Here is a 19,099-nt window from a genome sequence, read left to right on the forward strand (position 1 = left end):
AACGTAACAAAAACCCACCAACGACTGCCAGAACCCAAGTCCACAAAATAAAATAAAACAAATAATTTCAAGTGTATGAGTGGACTCAGGAATGACCAAAAGATCCAGTATTTCTTCCGTTTATTGTAAGACAAAATACATAAGCTTTCATAGTATAACTGCTTCTTCAGATGTAGTAAAGCAATCAGTTACACATCATTAAATACTAACCACAATTACAAATGGTCAATCACATAACACTCTGACTTAAAGGTACTATACATTATAAAACTTTATAAAAAATGCATAAAAAATATAAAAATTAAAATAAAACGTGTATGTATATATATATATATATATATATATATATATACACACACACACACACACACACACACACACACACACATACAAACATAAATTTATATGGAGCATAAAACACATACATATAGAGAAAATACAACAGCTATAAGACTTTACCTAAGCAACGGTCTAGCCTTAAGCATGGGTTTAATAGGAACTTTGCCACTAATACCATGTCCAAAATCCCCTCTTAATCTAATAATCCATTTGGTCTCAAGCTGTTCAGTTAAATTCCTTACATCCGCACCATGAATACTTTTGTATATTCTACCAATGGCCATGAATTTAAACTCCGTTCACTGGTGGTGTTTCTAATATGTCTAGCTAGGGCATTAGAAACATTCAATTTACTAATATGGTATACATGTTCTTTTCTTTTCAATGCTGTTGTGTTCTGTACATATACTTTCTCTCTTTGTGCTTTTCTGAATTGTGTGAATGAACAACCTTGCAGTACTTTCAAATAACTAGACTTTACAAACTAAATTTCTCGGGCTTCTCGATGCTTTATTGCACTTTGTGAAATACCTTTTCAGATTTCCCAATGCTTTACTGTACTTTGTGAAATAGCTTCTTAAATTTCTCAGTGCTTTATTGGGCTTTGCAAAATAGCTTTTTAGAATTCTCGATGCTTTACTGTGCTTTGCGAAATAGCTTTTTCGGGCTATCAGTGCTTTACGAAGCTTTGAGAAATTGCTTTTCAAACTTTTCAGTGCTTTATGGAGCTTTGCGGAATATTTTCTGGACTATACTTTGTAACATCTTCAATTGCTAAATTCAAAAATACTAAAGTCATTTATTTTCGAAATTGGTAAAGGCAAAATGCTAAAGTCATTTATCATCACTCGGGATGCTTGCTGAATTTGTAAAGGCAGAAATGCCAAAGTAATCGTTTGGAACTTTATGAACAAAGGCAGAAATGTTACAGTCATGCGCCATCATTTGTCAAAGTCATCACTTTAAGGAACATTTGAGAATTTTATGATGCAACGGAGCAACCCACAAGCACTGTAATACTTTTGTAATCTTTTGTAAGAAACACATTTTTATCAATGCCAGAAGAAATATATCAAGCAACTGTACAATGAGAATAAATCAAACTTCTGTTGCCCAAATTCAATATCTTTTGAAGTATTTGCACTTTCCAAATGACTACATGCAATACACTGAAATGTCCCCAGAATGGCAATACCTTGCTAGGCAACTCTTTAGGTTCATAGGTTCGTAGGTTCATACTAGGCTATATGCCCTAGGGCATTTATAAGCCTAGCCAGAGTGTGTTTGGCTTTCGCCACCCATTTTAAATTAATTTTGCTATGCCCTTTTTCGAGGTTAGTATAATGTACCTCTGTCTAACAGTGACACAGAAGTGATACCCGGGGTAAACCTACGATCTCCCAACCACTCATCAAGATTCCTCTTGAAGAGAGTCAATGAGGGACTCTGCCTAACCTGGACTGGGATTTTATTCCAGAGTGAAGGGAGCCTCTGGGTTATGAATCTGTCCCTCCAGCAAGTCTTATTTATTTCAGTGCTGAGGTTCAAGTCTCTCGAGCGCGTAGCTCGATGGGATTTGGATTTTCTGAGGTGCAGCATGTCCAGTAATTCCAGGTTGGACATGGCTTTATACGTCAGGCACAGATCGCCTCTGAGCAGGCGGTATGCCACTGAGTAGAGCTGGAGTTTCTTTAACCGGGCAGCATATGGCATCTGTTTGAGCCCTTTGATCCTCTTGGTGAGGTACTTTTGGGGTATTTCCAGTTGCTGCAGGTGTCTGGTAAGGTACATCCCAAAAGGGGCATTGTACTCAATTATGGGCCTGATGAGGGATGAGTAAAGAGGCACGATGACCTCCCCTGATCTAGATGTGAATCCCTTCATGATTAGGTGGACTATATACAATGTTTTTCTAACCACTTTGGCCGCGTGGTTGTCAAATGAGAGATTGCTATCAACTTGGGTCCCCAGATCCCTAATTACTTCTTCTGAACTTAATGAATTACCACCTATGTGGTAATTTGTGGGCACTTTGTTTTTGCCAAAGGGGATGACTATACACTTTTTGGCGTTTAGCATGAGGCCATGGCTCTGGCACCAGTTGTCTGTTTCTATGAGGCCCTTTTGGAGGATGCTTTTGTCGGCTGGAGAGTCGATTATGGCGTCCAGTTTGCAGTCATCTGCGAACTTGGTCAGCCACAGTCCTTCCGTGTTGGCCTGTACCTCTGAGAAATATATACCGAACAAGAGAGGTCCCATGACTGAGCCTTGTGGGACGCCACTTGTAACTGGTTTGGTGCCTGACATGGCTCCAGAAATTCTAACCATGTGGGTTCTGTCCTTGAGGCAGTTTGCAACCCATCTAGTGACATAGGGGTTTATATTTAAGCTGGTGAGCTTATCTATAATAAAACCAAAAGAGGAACCTTGTTTGCAGAGACCACGCAAAGCAACTCCTTTAAAACCTTAACGCTTTTAATAAATCCACAAACAGAGCGTTTTCGCCACGGAACACCGTGGCTTCATCAGAGATAATAAAATACACACATAAAAACTCAGTTTATGTTAAGTGAAACAGGAAGTGACATCCTCCTGCTTCCTGTAATACGGCAGCATAGTTATAAAATCTATACAGTTTGACAAATTCTGTAAGACAGTTTTAGAAAGTGCATCACAAGCACTATACTAAAAGATACTAAAGCATAGTACAAAATATAAACATATACATATACTTTTGGTTTTATTTGGTTTGGTTATTTTGTTTTTGTTCGAGCTTATCTATAATGCCCGAGTGGGGTATTGTATCGAAGGCTTTTGCGAGGTCCACGTAGGCTGTGTGGACCACCTTCCCCTCATCAATGGCCTTGGTGACTGTTTCAAAGAAATTGACCAGGTTTAAGAGGCAGAATCTGCCCTTAACAAAACCGAACTGGGTAGGATCCAGTGTCTGTAGGTCCCCAATATCTTTATTTATGAGGTCCATGATGATCCTTTCCATAGCTTTGCAGACCAAGCTAGTCAGGCTTATGGGGCGATAAGTTTCCAGGATCCGTTGAGGCACCATCTTTGTGGAGAGGGACCACTGTTGCTGTACGCCACTCTTTAGGTACATATCCTGCAGTAAGGCTGAGATTGAACAGTAGTTTTATGTTTGGGCTTAGCTCTTCTTGGAGTTCATGTAGGATGCATCCCGGGATACCGTCTGGTCCCATTGATGCTGTGTTTTTTGCTTTGGAGAGGGCAGCTCTTACCTGAGCATCTGAGATGTCAGGGGGGCAGCACTCTGCTGGGATAGATATTTGCCCTTTTGGTGGCGGGGGGGGGAGAAATTTGCACTGAACCTGTCAGCTAGGATGTTGGCAATGTCTATGGGTTCGGTGTATTTTTTGTCATTTTGGACTAATTCTGAGCATATCTAGGAATTCCCACTCAGGTTCCTAACATAACTAAAGAAAGCCTTGTGATTATCCTTAGTGTCCTGTGCAATTTTTCTGTCGAAGCTGGCCTTAGACGATTTTATGAGTGCCCGTAGTTTTTTGCTAATACTGATCAGTGATGCCTTCCCTTTTTGGGATTTTGCTCTATCATTTAGTAGCTTCCTCCTTCTATTGTATAGTTTGTTTATGGCTGGGGTCCACCAGACAGGACGTCTGCCTTTGGAGGATTGGGTCTTGGTTTTATTTGGGATTGCATGATCCATGCATTCCTGAAGGTGTTCATAGAATGCATTTATAAAGGATTCTGCAGTCTGGGCCATATTTTCCACAGGCCCGGGGCTTTGAAGGATTCCACCTCGGTTTTGAGGAGTGTGAAATTTGCTTTAGAGAAGTTTTTTACTGTGGTTTGCTGGGCAGGGGGTGGGGTCGGGATGTGAATATCCAGTGAGATTAGTTTATAGTCTGATCTTACCAGTGAGGGATACACTTCTGGTCTGGAGCATAGAGTCCCCATGTTGGTGATGATCAGGTCCAGTATGTTTTCCCCTCATGTGGGAGTGGTAACAAGTTGTTCCATAGCATTTGAGTTTATAAATTCTAGGAACCTTTGGGCTAGGGTGTTGGAGCTAGAGTAATGCTCCCAGTCTATGTTTGGGTAGTTGAAGTCGCCCAATATAATGGTGTTTGGAGAGACCTTCATATTTTCCAGTGTTCTCAGGAAGGCCGAGTGGGGTTCCTGGGTTTGGGAGGGTGGTCTGTAGCAGGCTATAAACTGGAAGGCAGTTTTACCCACTGTTAGTTGCACATGGATAGTCACTGATGCTTCGTGCTGTGCCACCAACCTGGAGGTGTGGGTATCTTTGATGAATATTGATACTCCCCCTCCTTTTGTGGTTCGGTCCAAATTTTGGGGCCGAAAATCATGGTATGAGATATAACCTGGTATTGCTGGGGTGCTCTCGGGAGCCTTAAACCAGGTTTCTGTTACTGCACAGATATCGATGTTCTCCATGCTAAGGAGAGTTTCGAGTGCGTGCATCTTGAGGTTTAGACTTCTGGCGTTGAGTAGCATTACTCTTAGTTTCTTATCCCTTGTGATACCGATGGGTTTGTCTTTTGAGCCTTGCCTAAAAAAGGCACTATGGGGGTAGCAGGAGCCTTTGCCAATATCCGAAAGCCCAGGGGTGACAGGTGCAAGCCGTCCCTAGCGAAACATCGTAGTTTGTCGAGCATGTCATCCCAGGCTGACAGGCATTGGATCCCCTTTGAATGACACCAATACTTAAGCCAATTGTTGAAATTGATCATCTTGTCTTCATATTGTGGCATCATTCTTGGTGAGGGTACGATGCTACTCAAGGTCAGGGTCATACCGGCCTGGGCTACATGCTCAGAGAGCTCCTCTATGTCATTTTTCATGTAGTCCAGGGAGGTACATCTCAGGTCATTCACACCAGCATGGACAATGACTGAGTCATATTTGTACTTGCCTTGGAGTACAGTACAAGAAGCACTCTGTAATGGTGGCAATTTACAAATAGACACACCCAGCACAAGAATTTTCTTCAAATAAGTGTTTTCACACACACACACACACACACACACACACACACGCACACACACACGCACACACGCACACACACACACACACACACACACACACACACACACACACACACACACACACACACACACACAGCTAAATTTATCTCCTTAACCAATCCATGCCCTAACCTAAACCCAGAAACATTAGCATACACACATACATGCATACACAAACAACTAAATGTATCCCCAGTATATATGCCCTAAAGTAACCCTGAAACATTAGCATACACAGACACACAGTAACACACACACACACACACACACACACACACACACACACACACACACACACACACACACACACACACAAACTGCATATATCGTTAGTATAATACATGCCCTAATGTAACCTTGAAACATTAGCATACACAGACACACACTACCATCAAACACCTAATCTGCTACATCTGTAACCACATCACACACACACAAACACAAACTTACACAGGCACAATTAAATCTATTCCTTTGCCATCCCACCCTAGGCCTAAAACACACACTTGCAAGTGTCTGCACCCCAATGTCCTTACCAAACATAATATTCAACCTGCAGCCTCTCAGCACTGAATGCACTCAAAAAAGAGTGCATTCAGTATGTTTAATCAGCTCAACACAATTTCAAAAAAGTGCTTTTCAAAAGTGTGCAGTTGTATTTATATATCTAGATATAGATATAGATAGATATTCTTTATTACACTTGAAAATAGCATTTCCAAAATATTTAAAGTAAATTGGGGTTGCTGTTTAACACTTGCAATATTTCCAATATTTTATTTTTACTTGTCAATGTTTTCTTTTTTACTGCAATTGGCAAAATTACTTTACCACTGATGTGAACATTTCTGTTATTTTTAAGTAATATTTTTGTCACTTTCCTTTCACTTACCAGGTACGAGTTTTCACATTTTCAGTTGGCCAGCATAATTATGATAAAGGACCTATCCAGTGGATGGCTTGCACCAACAATGGTATGCTTCTGTGTACTTAATTCTGTATTTCTGTTTTTTATCTTTTAATTGTTGCGTTAATACATATTGGGTGAAATTAAGTTTAGTAGTAATATTTAACTAAGTATGTATTTTTGTGTGTTTTAACTCCAGGTTACTACTACGAGATCCCTTCCATTGGTGCAATAAGGATTAACACCCAGGTAAAGTTATAGCATTCCTATTTGTGACACATATTTCATATACTATCAATCTGTTTTGATGATAGTTTGCCCTGCATTGCAGTGATAACAGCAGTAATATTTATAGTTTGAAAAATGCATGGAGATTTCAATGGTTCTAGTATTACATGAAGGAAAATTCAAGTGTGAGTATTTTGTACCAGACTTACAAATTATACTTTGGACACAGAGAAAATTATTTGATATATACACGTGTGTATACTCACACACACACACACACACACACACACACACACACACACACACACACACACACACACATTTCAGCACAGCTAATTCTACACTAATCAACATAAAATGCAAAATTGTTAGTAGAGGGGCTTTGGATAATCGGAGTCAGATAAAATGTAATTACCCATATTGCACATATCTGTCTTGTCAATGACATATACTGCAATTGCAGTTTCTTTAGGCTTTTGGTAATAACTTCCAGAAATAGTCAGTCTGTTATCGCAGTTGCTACAGAAAGATATTTTATTGTACTCATGAACTGATTAGTGAAGTACATTTTGAATGAGAATCTGCATCCTGTAAAAAAGCTTGTTGCTTAATGTTTCTACTTTTCTAGTTTATAGTTTTCAACTTGATTGTCCACATCTTTGAAAATAAAAATTGTTACTTATTTTAAGAGTCTTTAGATCAACAGTAATATGCTGGTAGGGTGGTGTATACATTTTCCCAATTATCTTGCAGCAGTGTTTCAACTTGGGGGACTTTGATATGAATCTACAGAGTCTGTTTAATCGTACTTTTAGTAGCAGAGTGCCAGAATCAGAGTTTGTGGTAATCAAAGAAAGATCCCATTACCTATTATGGAACAGGTAGACTTTGTGATGATATATGACTCGTTTGGCAGCAGTCTCACATGATGTTTTATTGAAATGGATATAGAAGGTGTGAGGTCCAAAGAGCAGTGATGTGATCCCATGTAGAGTTTTTTGTATGTATTGCACATTTACACTGCAACAAATTGTCATATTGTCAGAAGGATCTGTCTAGTCTATGTTATCTGGGCTTTATGTGCATTTAATTTGCCGCAAACCTTCATTCCCAACTGACTTGTTCTCCGGTTGCTCCATGCTCTGTTGAATACCTTCCTTGATTTCCTCTATAACACTCATTCCAGTATTCTACTCCATGGATCCAAAAATCTCTCCTGGAAGAAATGCTTTCAGTAATACCAAAAGGAGACCATCAGTACATTATGTTGCTTATATCATCTCTTCCCCCATCCTTCGTATTTAGCATGACCTCTGCATGTCTTCACATAATCTTGTACATACAATGCCTTTCCTATCTTTTCCACAATGATATGAAAAGGACCCTTTCTTGACTCTGGACATGTCATCTCCTCTGTGTTTTACATACTCTTTGCTTGCCTTTTTAGACTCTTACTAACAGGCTGATATACCTCCCTGTACATGATCTCCAAATCTTTTCTGCATTACTGAAATTGTGGCTTGAATGTGTGCGTTATTTATTTATTTATTTATTTATTTATTTATTTATTTATTTATTGCCTTTGTAACATTTTCCTGAGTGTAGTCTTCAGCATTCTGTTTGTTGCTGCAACTGCCATTCCCCTCTGCTGCTAATAGTTTGCTCCAGGTGTGACAGCCTCCCCTTCCCCCACTGATAGTCCATTCCAGGTGTGATAACCCTCCCACTCACCCAAAAGCAATTTCCTGCACTGCTGCCATCTTGTTCCTCTTGTAGTGCCTTCTCCTCCAAGCCTCGTATTAACTGCTTGTGACAGATCATTTGAAAGACTCTGGTGAAATCCATGTACACTATAATTTCTGCTGTCCACTTCTAACATACTTATTAAATTAAGTGATAAATAAGTTTGGACATGAACTCTCTTAGGTTGAGTTTCCCAGTGATAATTGCCTTTATGAAAACTATTTACAGTACAACATCTGTTACTGAGCTTTGAGATGAATTCTGGCAAATGATATGGTGGTTACATTTGCAATTTGTCAATTGTTAATTGAAAGAAGTAATAAGAAAGATAGCTTTCTGAATCTTGCTATTGCTGTAGTGCCAAGAACAAGGAAACTCCAGTCCTGTATTAAGAAATTATCAGAACTAAGTTGGAGACTTTCTTGATCTACTCAGATACTGTGCCTCTGAGGGTTGCATGATCCAAATCAGTAAAGATGTTTTAGTGACCGACATTAAGACAGTGATAGTATTGAGACCTCTACAAAAAAATATATTGATGATCACAGATGAGACAACAGCGTATATGGTGGCTTAGGTGTTTAGCAGCCAAGTTCTCTGGCAATGTATTGATAAATGGCAGAAAGGAGCTTGATTTATAGAAATCCAGTAAAGTTGATGGCTCTATTTGTAGGCAATAAGAGTACGGACTCATATTTCAAGAAAATAATGAATGTTTCTAGTGTCATCATAGCGTTGTTACAAGTCTTAAATGAACAGATATAAAATACATTTAAGTGTTAATAAACATGTACTATAAATCATTTTCTCCTTGCAGTAGTTAGGAATATTCCACATTATTTGTTTTTTAAGTTAACGGGAGAGGTAAAACCAAAAACATGAGCTGTGATTATGAATATGTGCTAAGTGAACTCTGATACGGTAGGTGAATTCTGACTTTTGAACAAATGAACAAAATTGTTTGTTGAGATCTTTGTGAGGTGACAAAGCTCTTTGTGATGAGTCCTAGGATTTCTTTTAGTGGTTCATTTTTTTTTTTTTTAACTAGGATGACTTGGCTTCACCACTGTCCTTTTTTACTTATTTCAGGGAGTTCTAAATGAAGTCTGAAGTTATTAGTATACACTTTGGTTTATGTAATTAGGTATCTGGAGGATGTCTTTGCCTTCACTCTCCTGACGGTCCAGAGAAAACTTTTGCCTTACAAAAGTAACAGTATACTTAAATGGGCTGTGGTACAAAGCAGCCTGTCCAGTGGGTCACCATTTTGTGAGTGGTATAAAATTAAGTTATAAATAACATATGCTATGTTAATCAATTGCCAAGCAAATACTTCATCTTTTGTTTTCCACAACCAGAACTTGGTAAACACTGTCTTGTGGCAGTTTTGTTCTCTGATATGGCTCCTTGACATTTATAGGTTCATAGGTTCATAGGTTCATACTAGGCTATCTGCCCGAGGGCATTTACAAGCCTAGCCCATAGTTTTGTGGCTTACGCCACCCCTTTAGCAAAATAATGGGTATAGTTCCCCATACTAAAGGGGTGGCGTAAGCCACAAAACTATGGGCTAGGCTTGTAAATGCCCTCGGGCAGATAGCCTAGTATGAACCTATGAACCTATGAACCTATAAATGTCAAGGAGCCATATCAGAGAACAAAACTGCCACAAGACAGTGTTTACCAAGTTCTGGTTGTGGAAAACAAAAGATGAAGTATTTGCTTGGCAATTGATTAACATAGCATATGTTACTTATTTTTATGACTGACTTTAGTAGAGTAGTCTAAGGATACAATTTTTAACCAGAGTAATAGTACAAAACAAGTTTACATGTATACATTCTGAACACAAGGCAAAGTGTATTACATAATCTGAACACAGTGTAATGTAGTCATAATATCATAAAAAGTATTAGGTTGCATTCATTCTCTGATTACCTGCTTAGTCCAGTTCATTGTTACAGGAGTGCCATGTTCAACATGTGCAAGAAAATTAAAATTATACTGGATGGAGCCTTAATATGTTGGAGGACACACACACACACACACACACACACACACACACACACACACACACACACACACACACACACACACACACACACACACACACACACACACTTTAAAGGAGCATCAGTTCAACTACAGCAAGGTTTTGGGATGTGTGATGAATCCAGAATACTTGATGAATATCAACATGGACACATGGCACATTTTGCAGAAAATTCATTGAAACATAGTTAAATTATTTGCTACAAAGCTCACCTAGGTATGCAAAATACTGAAAGGCTATCAAGAACATTTACTGGTATTATTTAGGATGTCAAGGTAAGCACTGGAGGGAGTAGAAATATAAGTAGATATACAGAAATAAGATGGATGTTATTGCTACAGCTGTCAAGAGTGGTATGTAAAGTTACTTCAGTTATGTAATATTTGTTCCAGAAACACACAAAGTATTTGTATAAATGCATGTTTCATCAGGGTGCCTACCAGATTCTTAAGACATGCTGTAAGACTCTTAATTCCAATAGATGTGAATACATGCTTGATTGATATGGAGGAAAAAAATGGCAGCTAACCTCCTTTTCTCACTATAATTTGGAAACTCATTCAGGTGTGGCTTATAAGGGAGCAATCAAGTGAGCAAGAAAGAGCTAGTGTTCAGAGCACACTCTGATGTATGAGGTATAAGGTATGAGAGAGTTTGGGGGGGGGGTAATCATGACAGGAGATTAATGAAAAAGACCTTAAAAAGGAATTAGTTATTTAATAAGGTAAAGCAGATCCTGACCCAGTGGAAATTGTGATACATACTCTAAATTGTAGTTTGGGAAGGAATATTGTGAATCACAAAGCAGGTACACAGAGAGTGTTCAGGATGATAATCGATTACCTGAACTCATGAAGTTCCTTACATTTCTTAATTCTGATGTAAGTGAGTTCCAGGAGGACGAATTATGCTTAAGAGTGCTCTTTTGCATTTTGATCAATTGTTCTTTGGATGTTGCAAGTTGCATTAGATTATGCTGTTTCTCTAGGTAACAATAACCTAGGAAGAGGGGGATGCTACTTTAGAAACAGCTGTCTAAAGAAAAGGATGGTCATTGCCTAATCTGCTCTTTATATAATGAGGAGCCATTCAGCCATGTTTAGAGTCTGACATTGCTGCTTAGATTGGGGTGCAAGCACTTAAACACTTAGTTCACTAGATACTTGTGTAACACTGTCGTTCGGACTGTGATTGGATTAGGTCTGGTTAATACAGATATGCTTTGTACTAAGACGTGTATTAGTATGGTAGAAAGAATCTCATTGTTTAGAAGGGGTGATACACTTGTTAGCAATGAACTTACAAGATGCTAATTAGTAGGCTGCTTTGAAATACAGAGCTGCTACATCTGTGAGATCCCTTATTGGCCCATGGTAACAAAGATGAACCTATTACCTTCAAAGGTGAAGGTAGGTGGGTGCAGTATGCTTCTGTCAGCAAAAGTCAAAGATGTACATTAATGAAGCATTCAGCTGTAACCTATTTTCCTTATGGTTAGAAAGCTTGGTCTAGTTTTTTTTTTCTTTTTCATGCGTTAATTTGGCAAGTCCTCTGGATTCAAGTGTTCCTTTTCAACAGTGACCGGGGAGTACTTTCTGGTAGAATGAATTACTCAGAGTCGTAATGTAACAAATGTAGATGGAAGGAGTCAAACCCTGTGCCCTGGGCTACAAGAAGCAATTTGCTAAAATGAGAGCCTTAACATTCTGTACTAACTGCTAAACAGTACTTCTTATTTAGTGGAAATGTTAGTGGTTATATGTCATTGCAGTAGAATAGTATAATAACATTATTCTTTCTTTTCTTTTGTCAAGTCTTTGTCTAAGAAAGAGTCATGAAGTTGGCATTTTGGGCATGAATGCAGCCTCTGACTTTTATGGTGTTGTGCTTCTTAATGCTTCTGGTACAAGTGGAGATGAATTGTATGGAATATTGTGGTAAGGCCATGGGCAAAATGCCCACAACACCCACTGGTCACAGCTATTAACTTGCCATAGAGCTAGAAAGCCGAAAGGCTTTCTTACAGAGACTGAAAGATCAAGTGGCCACCTCCACTCAAAGTAAAAAAATAAACAAATGCTGTATACGCTGATACTCAAAGCAATTCAGCTTACAGCTTTTTGTACAGAAAAAGAAAAAAAAGGGTTAAAAAAGAAGCTGTGTCCTTGCTGAAGTGCTTCACATTAGCATTTGTCTGCAGTCTTGCATACGTATAAATAAATAAATAAATAAATAAATAAGGTTTACTAATGACATTTCAAATCCGTTTGGTTCCCCATTTAGAATGTCAACCTGAAATGCTCAATCCAGAATACTGAAAAGTAAACCAAAGCGAAAATGAATACATCAACAACCGTGGTGCAATGTATTCAACATAGCAGGAGGTGACATTAACGTACCATTAAACTCTACAGTCAATGCTAAGTTAATTCTACTGTTTTGCAGGGGGAAGGGCTATGTCCCCTGCACCCCCCGCACACCCTGTGCACATTAAATATATCAACTCCAAGATTGCACTACAGTGAGGAAATGGGAAATTTCCTGTTCCTCAAAGAACCACGATCTCCCTGCACAATGTCGAACCCAAATGCTCCAATTACACTACCCATTTGCTGTAGTGTAGCTGATACATTTTGGTTCAACATTCTGCCAGCTTGAAAACTCCAATTCGTCCACATGCCAGTTGACTGATGCAGTTTCAAGGTTTTCAGTGTAAAGCAATAAATTAATATTGGAATGCACCTATTTTCTACCAAAGTACTTTGTTTCAGCATTTGTATTCCTGGCAGTACTGCACTGCCACAACATCGGCTCCTACCAATTGTACCCCATAACAACTTCTGGGAAGGGGTCTAACTTTTTCTGGGAATGCCTGCAGTGTTTCTGGATATATAGTACAATGTAGTGCTGAAACTGTTTGACTGTCAGTATATACAGCATTTATTTATTTTTTTACTTTGAGTGGAGGACCTGGCTTGATCTTTCTGTTTCAGTTTAAAACCTTTCAGCTGTCTAGCTCCACTGTGATTTGTAACTGCTGCCACTGTGCGTCACTGGCATTTTTAGAAAAGGGGTGCAATTAGTGGCCTTTTACCTAAACTATTTCAGCTGATACTGCTTTTGTCATAATTCCAAGAGTGTGAAACATAAGTCTTCTCTGCAGACATAATAAGTATTTCATAAAGTCAAGTATATATATGGTAACTAGATTTCACTGGCTGAAGGCCATGTATGGGAAAAAACATACTTCTAAAGAAATATAAATATATATACAGAATAAAATACAAATGGTAATTTGTATTTCTGGCAAGAAGTAAAGCTTTTAACAAAAGTAATCTTGATATTGTCTGCAACTTTAATTTAACCCGGTGACAAATGCAGCCTTCTAATAGACCAAAGCCATTAGTAGCTTGTCTTACTCCGCACATTAATAAAAGTAAGCTGCCGCTATATACAATGGCAACAACAGTTATTGACGTTGACCTCATCTCAACACTCACTGTAGAGTTATTTCAACAGTCCTTGGCAGTGCAAAGGTATGAATGGTAAACGAAGCACGGAAAAACATTCGTCTTTGCCAGACCTGTTCACTTGCATGATGATATAAATTCAGATGAATGCGTACATTTTATTTTGAAGTTGCCAATGCAATTCCCCTGTATTTGTGGAACATTTGTTACAAACTGTGTAGGTCAAAGATAATATTTCATTTTAGCTAGAATGTGCTTTCATCAATTTGTTTTAGTCTATTTGCCCATCCCAGCAAGGAATCGGTCTCAATCGAACTCTTAAATTATTTTGATTTCTATTATTTATCTATTTTTTTTCCTCACAGAATTTATAGGGAATTAATTTTTGTTTACCAAACATTTTTGTCTTTTGATCATATTTTCTGTTACTGCTTTAATGTTGATAGTATCTGTCAAAATAATCTTGTATAGCATACTGTTTAGTTTTGTTTTATTGTGCATTTCAGGGTAGTATTACAAGTATGATACAAGAGTGACCAGATGAAAGTCTGATTCATTTTGAATGTTTAATGTTGGCATCCTTTACAGTTGAGTAAATAACCGGAAATATACAAACTAAAACCAACAATCCTTCTTTTTTACCATGTTTTGAGAAATTTAGAAAGGAAAATAAGCCCAGAATCTGTTTGACAGGTCCTATGCTGTATCATATGAGCTTTTGTTTAGCAAGAAACATTTTCATCCAACAAAGTGTGATGCTGATGAAAGAACATAGTAGAAGGACAGCTTTTTTCAGAATATTCAATGGCTAAAAGTGGAATGCAGAAGTAAGCTACGGATGCAATAACAAGTGGGAAGAAATATTAGTAATTCTTCTTTTTTTTATAATATGATATTTCAAGCTATCCAGCTGCACTAATTTCTTTCAAATATGCCAACATGTATAGAATATCTGTAAAGACAAACTTAATCCTATCAATTATTCTTGGTCTGTCTCACTAAATATTTTGTTCTTCATTCTAAGCCTGACTTTAGAAAGTTATTCATAATCGTAAACCTAATTTTTCAGGATCCTGTTTCAGGTTTCAGAACTCTGGTACATCATAGCTTTATATTGCACCTCTATAGGCTACCTCATTAACAGTATTGCCTGATCTTACATTTGATGATCTGTCCTTTTAGCCCCATCCACTTATCGACTTATCACCCCCCCCCCCCCGGCAACACTCCATTTGTCCACTCATTCCCTTTGGGATAGATATCATTTGCCATGAGTAGTGCAGTTCCAGTAGACAGTTCCCAGGGAGATATGCAGTTAGCATAACGTGAAACTGTCATCTTACTTATGAAAATGGAGTAAGCCTGCAGATGTCCTCACTTATTCAATACAGGTATCATGCACAGGTTTCTGTGGTCACCATCTCCAAAACTGATATGCATTTCAATGTGTCCGGGTATGCACTCCACCCTTCTCTGCTCACACAGGCAAGTGGGCACAGCCTGTTTTCTCCTTCCTCCATCCCAGTCAGCTCCTACAGCACCAGAGCCACTAACTCTAGCCACAGTCAGAGCTCTGTCTCTGTATATCATTGAGCCAACAGTAATCCATACCTTCAGAAAGTTAATCCCTTGAACTGCTTTTCATGTATATTAAGATAACATAATTGAGAAAATTGGAATCCCTGCTGTTGACAAACAGGATATAGCCTATATCTGTAGACGATTAGCTGCACAGCAGTTAGAATGCAACATCATCTGTGTTGTATGTGATCTTAACACAAATAAGTATCATAACATTGCAGTTATGGCCAGTTGAAATGGCAAGTGCAAGAAATGGGAGCATTGCAAACATGCATTTGTAGTCACGTGACATAAGTGAACATGCATTACAGTAACATATTTAACTGCAGCAGTTAAATATGGAATACACACGGACTAACATTCATTGGTTGTCTTAAAACATCTTTTGAATGAAACAGTTTTGATGCCATTTTGAAGAGCATGTTAGAAATAATGGCTGAACTTGTAGGACTACCGCCATACATATTCAAATATTCAATGTACATGATTTTTGATTTCTGATTTTGGGTTTTATCCCATGCATTCCTAATACAAGTTAAACTTTATTTTTTATATTTGGTGATCAGGAAAGTGAACTGGTGCAAAGACCCTTACTGGCCAATTAGCTAATACTTTTAAGCAAGCATTAACCAGTTGGCAGAAAACAAAGTAAAATATGTAGCTTATGTATTCTACAATAATTTTAACAAAATAAAAAAATACACACAATCAAACATTAAAGAGAAAGGAAAATAAATAGCCTTCAGTTCCTGAAAAGAACGAAGAAAACAGAAAAGTAAACGCAAAGCAATTTTACAAACATGACAGTAAAAGAAACAGCACATATACAACATCATATACAGGGTATACAAGGTTTTAAACCTGAAAGACCAAAAAGAAAAACTACAGTACAAATAAAGTTTACATTGACATGTTGTGCAAATGCTTTGAGAAAACTGGAAATGAAATAAAGGCAGACAAGATTATGGATAATTAATTCACCATTATGCTTCTTTGGACAGGAAGGCTGGTGATTAAAGCAGTGAAAGAGAAAACACCATAGAGATAAGTGAGATTGGAGGAAAAAGAAATGGGATGGAAGTTAAAGACTTGAATTATCCCAAGTGGGGAAAGCTACACCTAGATGTGTTCTTGAAGTTGACTAAGAGGGTATTTTCGAAAAAGAAGTAAAGAAATAGATCTTACGCTGGTAGGAATAATTTTCCAAACAGCACAATTTTGAAGAATTCTGCTCCTGACATGTACAGAGTGGTGAACATTAGAGAATGAGATGTCTAATGGTAAAACAGGCTGTAAGACTGCTTGTTGTGTCATTGATAAAGGGGGTTCCTTTTCTTTTTCTTTGTAAATAATAAGCTGGCCTTCCAAAGCTTCTGGCTGTATTTATTTTTATTTATTTTATTTTACTGCATTTGTTTGTCGGGAAAGTTCATTGGGCCTAAAAGAGCCCATTTTCAGTGGAGGCCCTGGGAGAAAAGCTCCAACAAGATACAAAAAAAAATATAAACATTAATTAGTACAGAAGTTGAAACAGTGTTACAGATAGTAAATACAGTAATATATACAGAATATGTACATAAAAGCAGGAATCTAGTTTGTTTGATTACAGTAATATATACAGAAAATATACATTAAAGCAGAATTCAATTAATTCAATCAGAGTGGTACAAACTGAGATATATTAATCAGTATTATTGTACCAGTATCAACAAGTGAAGATAAAAATAAATATGGAGAAAGTATCATCAGTCACTAGTAGCAAAAGACTTAGGAGTTTAGTTATCATATACGGGGAGTGAAGAGGTTAGGTTATAGTAGGAACATAGCCAGGAAGAGTTGAAATATTTTTTCAGCATTTGCTTGAAGGTGGTGGTGCTGTCTTTGTTTCTTATAGAAGGTGAAAGTGAGTTCCATAGTTTGGCGATGGTGAAGGAATAGAGTAGTTGACCAGCAGGTAAGGTGGACTTATCTACTTTTAGAAGTAGAGGATTTTCAGATCTTAGATGCCTGCTGGGATGGTATTTGGCAAGTAGAGTTGAGAGAGGAGGACAGTCTGTGGGTCTGTAGATTATTTTGTGCACAGTAGTTAGTTGGATGAATAAGAGATGGTGGGGGATTTCCAGCCACCCTAATTGTTTCAGTGACTTACAGTGGTGGGATGAGAATTTGGCCTTGGTGGCAAATGTGCTATTCTGTTGTAACACATAGCAAGTCTGGATTTTGTAGAATTTTGGATATTAGTGAGGAGAGGGGCACCATAAAGGAGAGAGGGTAATAAAAAGGTAGTTGCAAGGGTTTGTCTAGTAGAGATGTTAAGAAAGTGTTGGTGCCTGTAGAGCATAACAAGCTTTTGGTGTGTTTTTTTATTGTTATTGTTTATGTGTAGGTCAAAGTTAAGGTTTTCATCTATAATAATGCCTATTAATTTAATGCGTGGGACAACTATAGTGGTATTGTCTTGGGCTTGTATAGCAAAGAGTTTTTTATCAAATGGAGTGGTTTTCCTATGAGTAAAAATTACTAGTTTAGTTTTTTTTTTTTTTGATTTAGGGCAAGATAATTGTTAAGCATCCAAGATTCAGTAGAAGTGAGGGCATTCTGGGTAATTTTCTGGAGTTCAGAGCTGGAATTTGCAGTGCATATTAATGCAGAGTTATCAGCATACTGGATTACTGAGCACTGTGGGAGAGTGGTGTGAAAGTTGTTAATAAATATGCTAAATAAGAGAGGACCAAGTATGGAGCCTTGGAGTACCCTGTGGAAGTATTGAGGAAGATTGTTGCCATTTGGTGGATTGCTGCCTATTGGAGAGATAGCTGCTGAACCATTGTAGGGTAGGGAGGAGAAATGTGGAGGGTGGATAGTTTAGAGAGGAGGATAGTGTGGGAAATGGTATCAAAAGCTTTGGAGAGGTCAAGGAAAAGTGAAGCACTTCTTTTACCAGAATCCTGTGCCCGGTTAACTGTATCAAGGAAAGATAGGAGGGCGGTAGTGGCGCTGTGTCCTGGTCTGAAACCATGCTGAGTGGTGATAACATTTGATTTTCATGCAGGTGGTTGAGGAGTTGGGCATGGATGCATTTTTCCAGTATTTTAGAGATGGGTGAGAGAATTGTTATGGGTCAAAAGTTTGTGGTGTCTATGTTGGTGCCACCCTTGTGTAAGGGAAGAATGAATGCTTTTTTCCAGATGTCTGAGACAAGAGATTCTTTAATTGATCTGCTAATGAGTATGCTGATGGGATAAACTATAGAGTTTGCTGCTAGCTGCAGGAAGTGTGGGGGTAGATACTCAGGGGCCAGCGTATAGGGTTTTAGCTTAAGTAAAAGTTTTTTATTGTGCTGGTGGGTATGGGGGAGAATTTTAGGTTAGGGTTAAGGGTAGACTTGTTTTCTGGGATGATTTGGTCATCAGCTGTCTTGGTGGTGGTGCTGTTAACTGTAGGAAAGGTGGCGGCTAGGTTAGCTATGGTGTCAATGAAGTAGGAATTGAAGAGGGTAGCAAGTTCAGTGGGAATTTTTTGTGGGTCAGGAGATGGATTGCTTTAAGAGCCTGGGTGTAATAGTTGGCTGATGGAGGACCAGAATTTATGGGGATTATTTTTATGTTGGCTTTGTAGGTGGAAGTAGTGGTCTTTTTTATCATTGGTTATTAGATTTTTTGCCTGGTTATGGAGTTGCTTGTAATGTAGTAGAGTTGAGGGGTCTTAGTTTTTCTGCCATGATTTCCAGATTTTATTT

General features: G+C 38.2%; 1 protein-coding gene across 4 annotated transcripts in view; it reads left to right on the forward strand.

The window, feature by feature from the left end:
* The window catches only part of CACNA2D1 (calcium voltage-gated channel auxiliary subunit alpha2delta 1), a 3,475,830-nt gene that overhangs the window by 2,728,639 nt on the left and 728,092 nt on the right, over positions 1-19,099 (forward strand). For all 4 annotated transcript variants that reach the window (XM_044088264.1, XM_044088265.1, XM_044088266.1 and 1 more), the window contains exons 13-14: positions 6,274-6,352; positions 6,485-6,534. In XM_044088264.1, the coding sequence (XP_043944199.1) occupies positions 6,274-6,352; positions 6,485-6,534 (129 nt within the window). The remainder of the gene's footprint in view (positions 1-6,273; positions 6,353-6,484; positions 6,535-19,099) is intronic.

This window comes from Protopterus annectens, chromosome 11.part0, assembly GCF_019279795.1.
Source record: "Protopterus annectens isolate FY-2018-M chromosome 11.part0, PAN1.0, whole genome shotgun sequence".
NCBI classification, from domain to species: Eukaryota; Metazoa; Chordata; order Ceratodontiformes; family Protopteridae; genus Protopterus; species Protopterus annectens.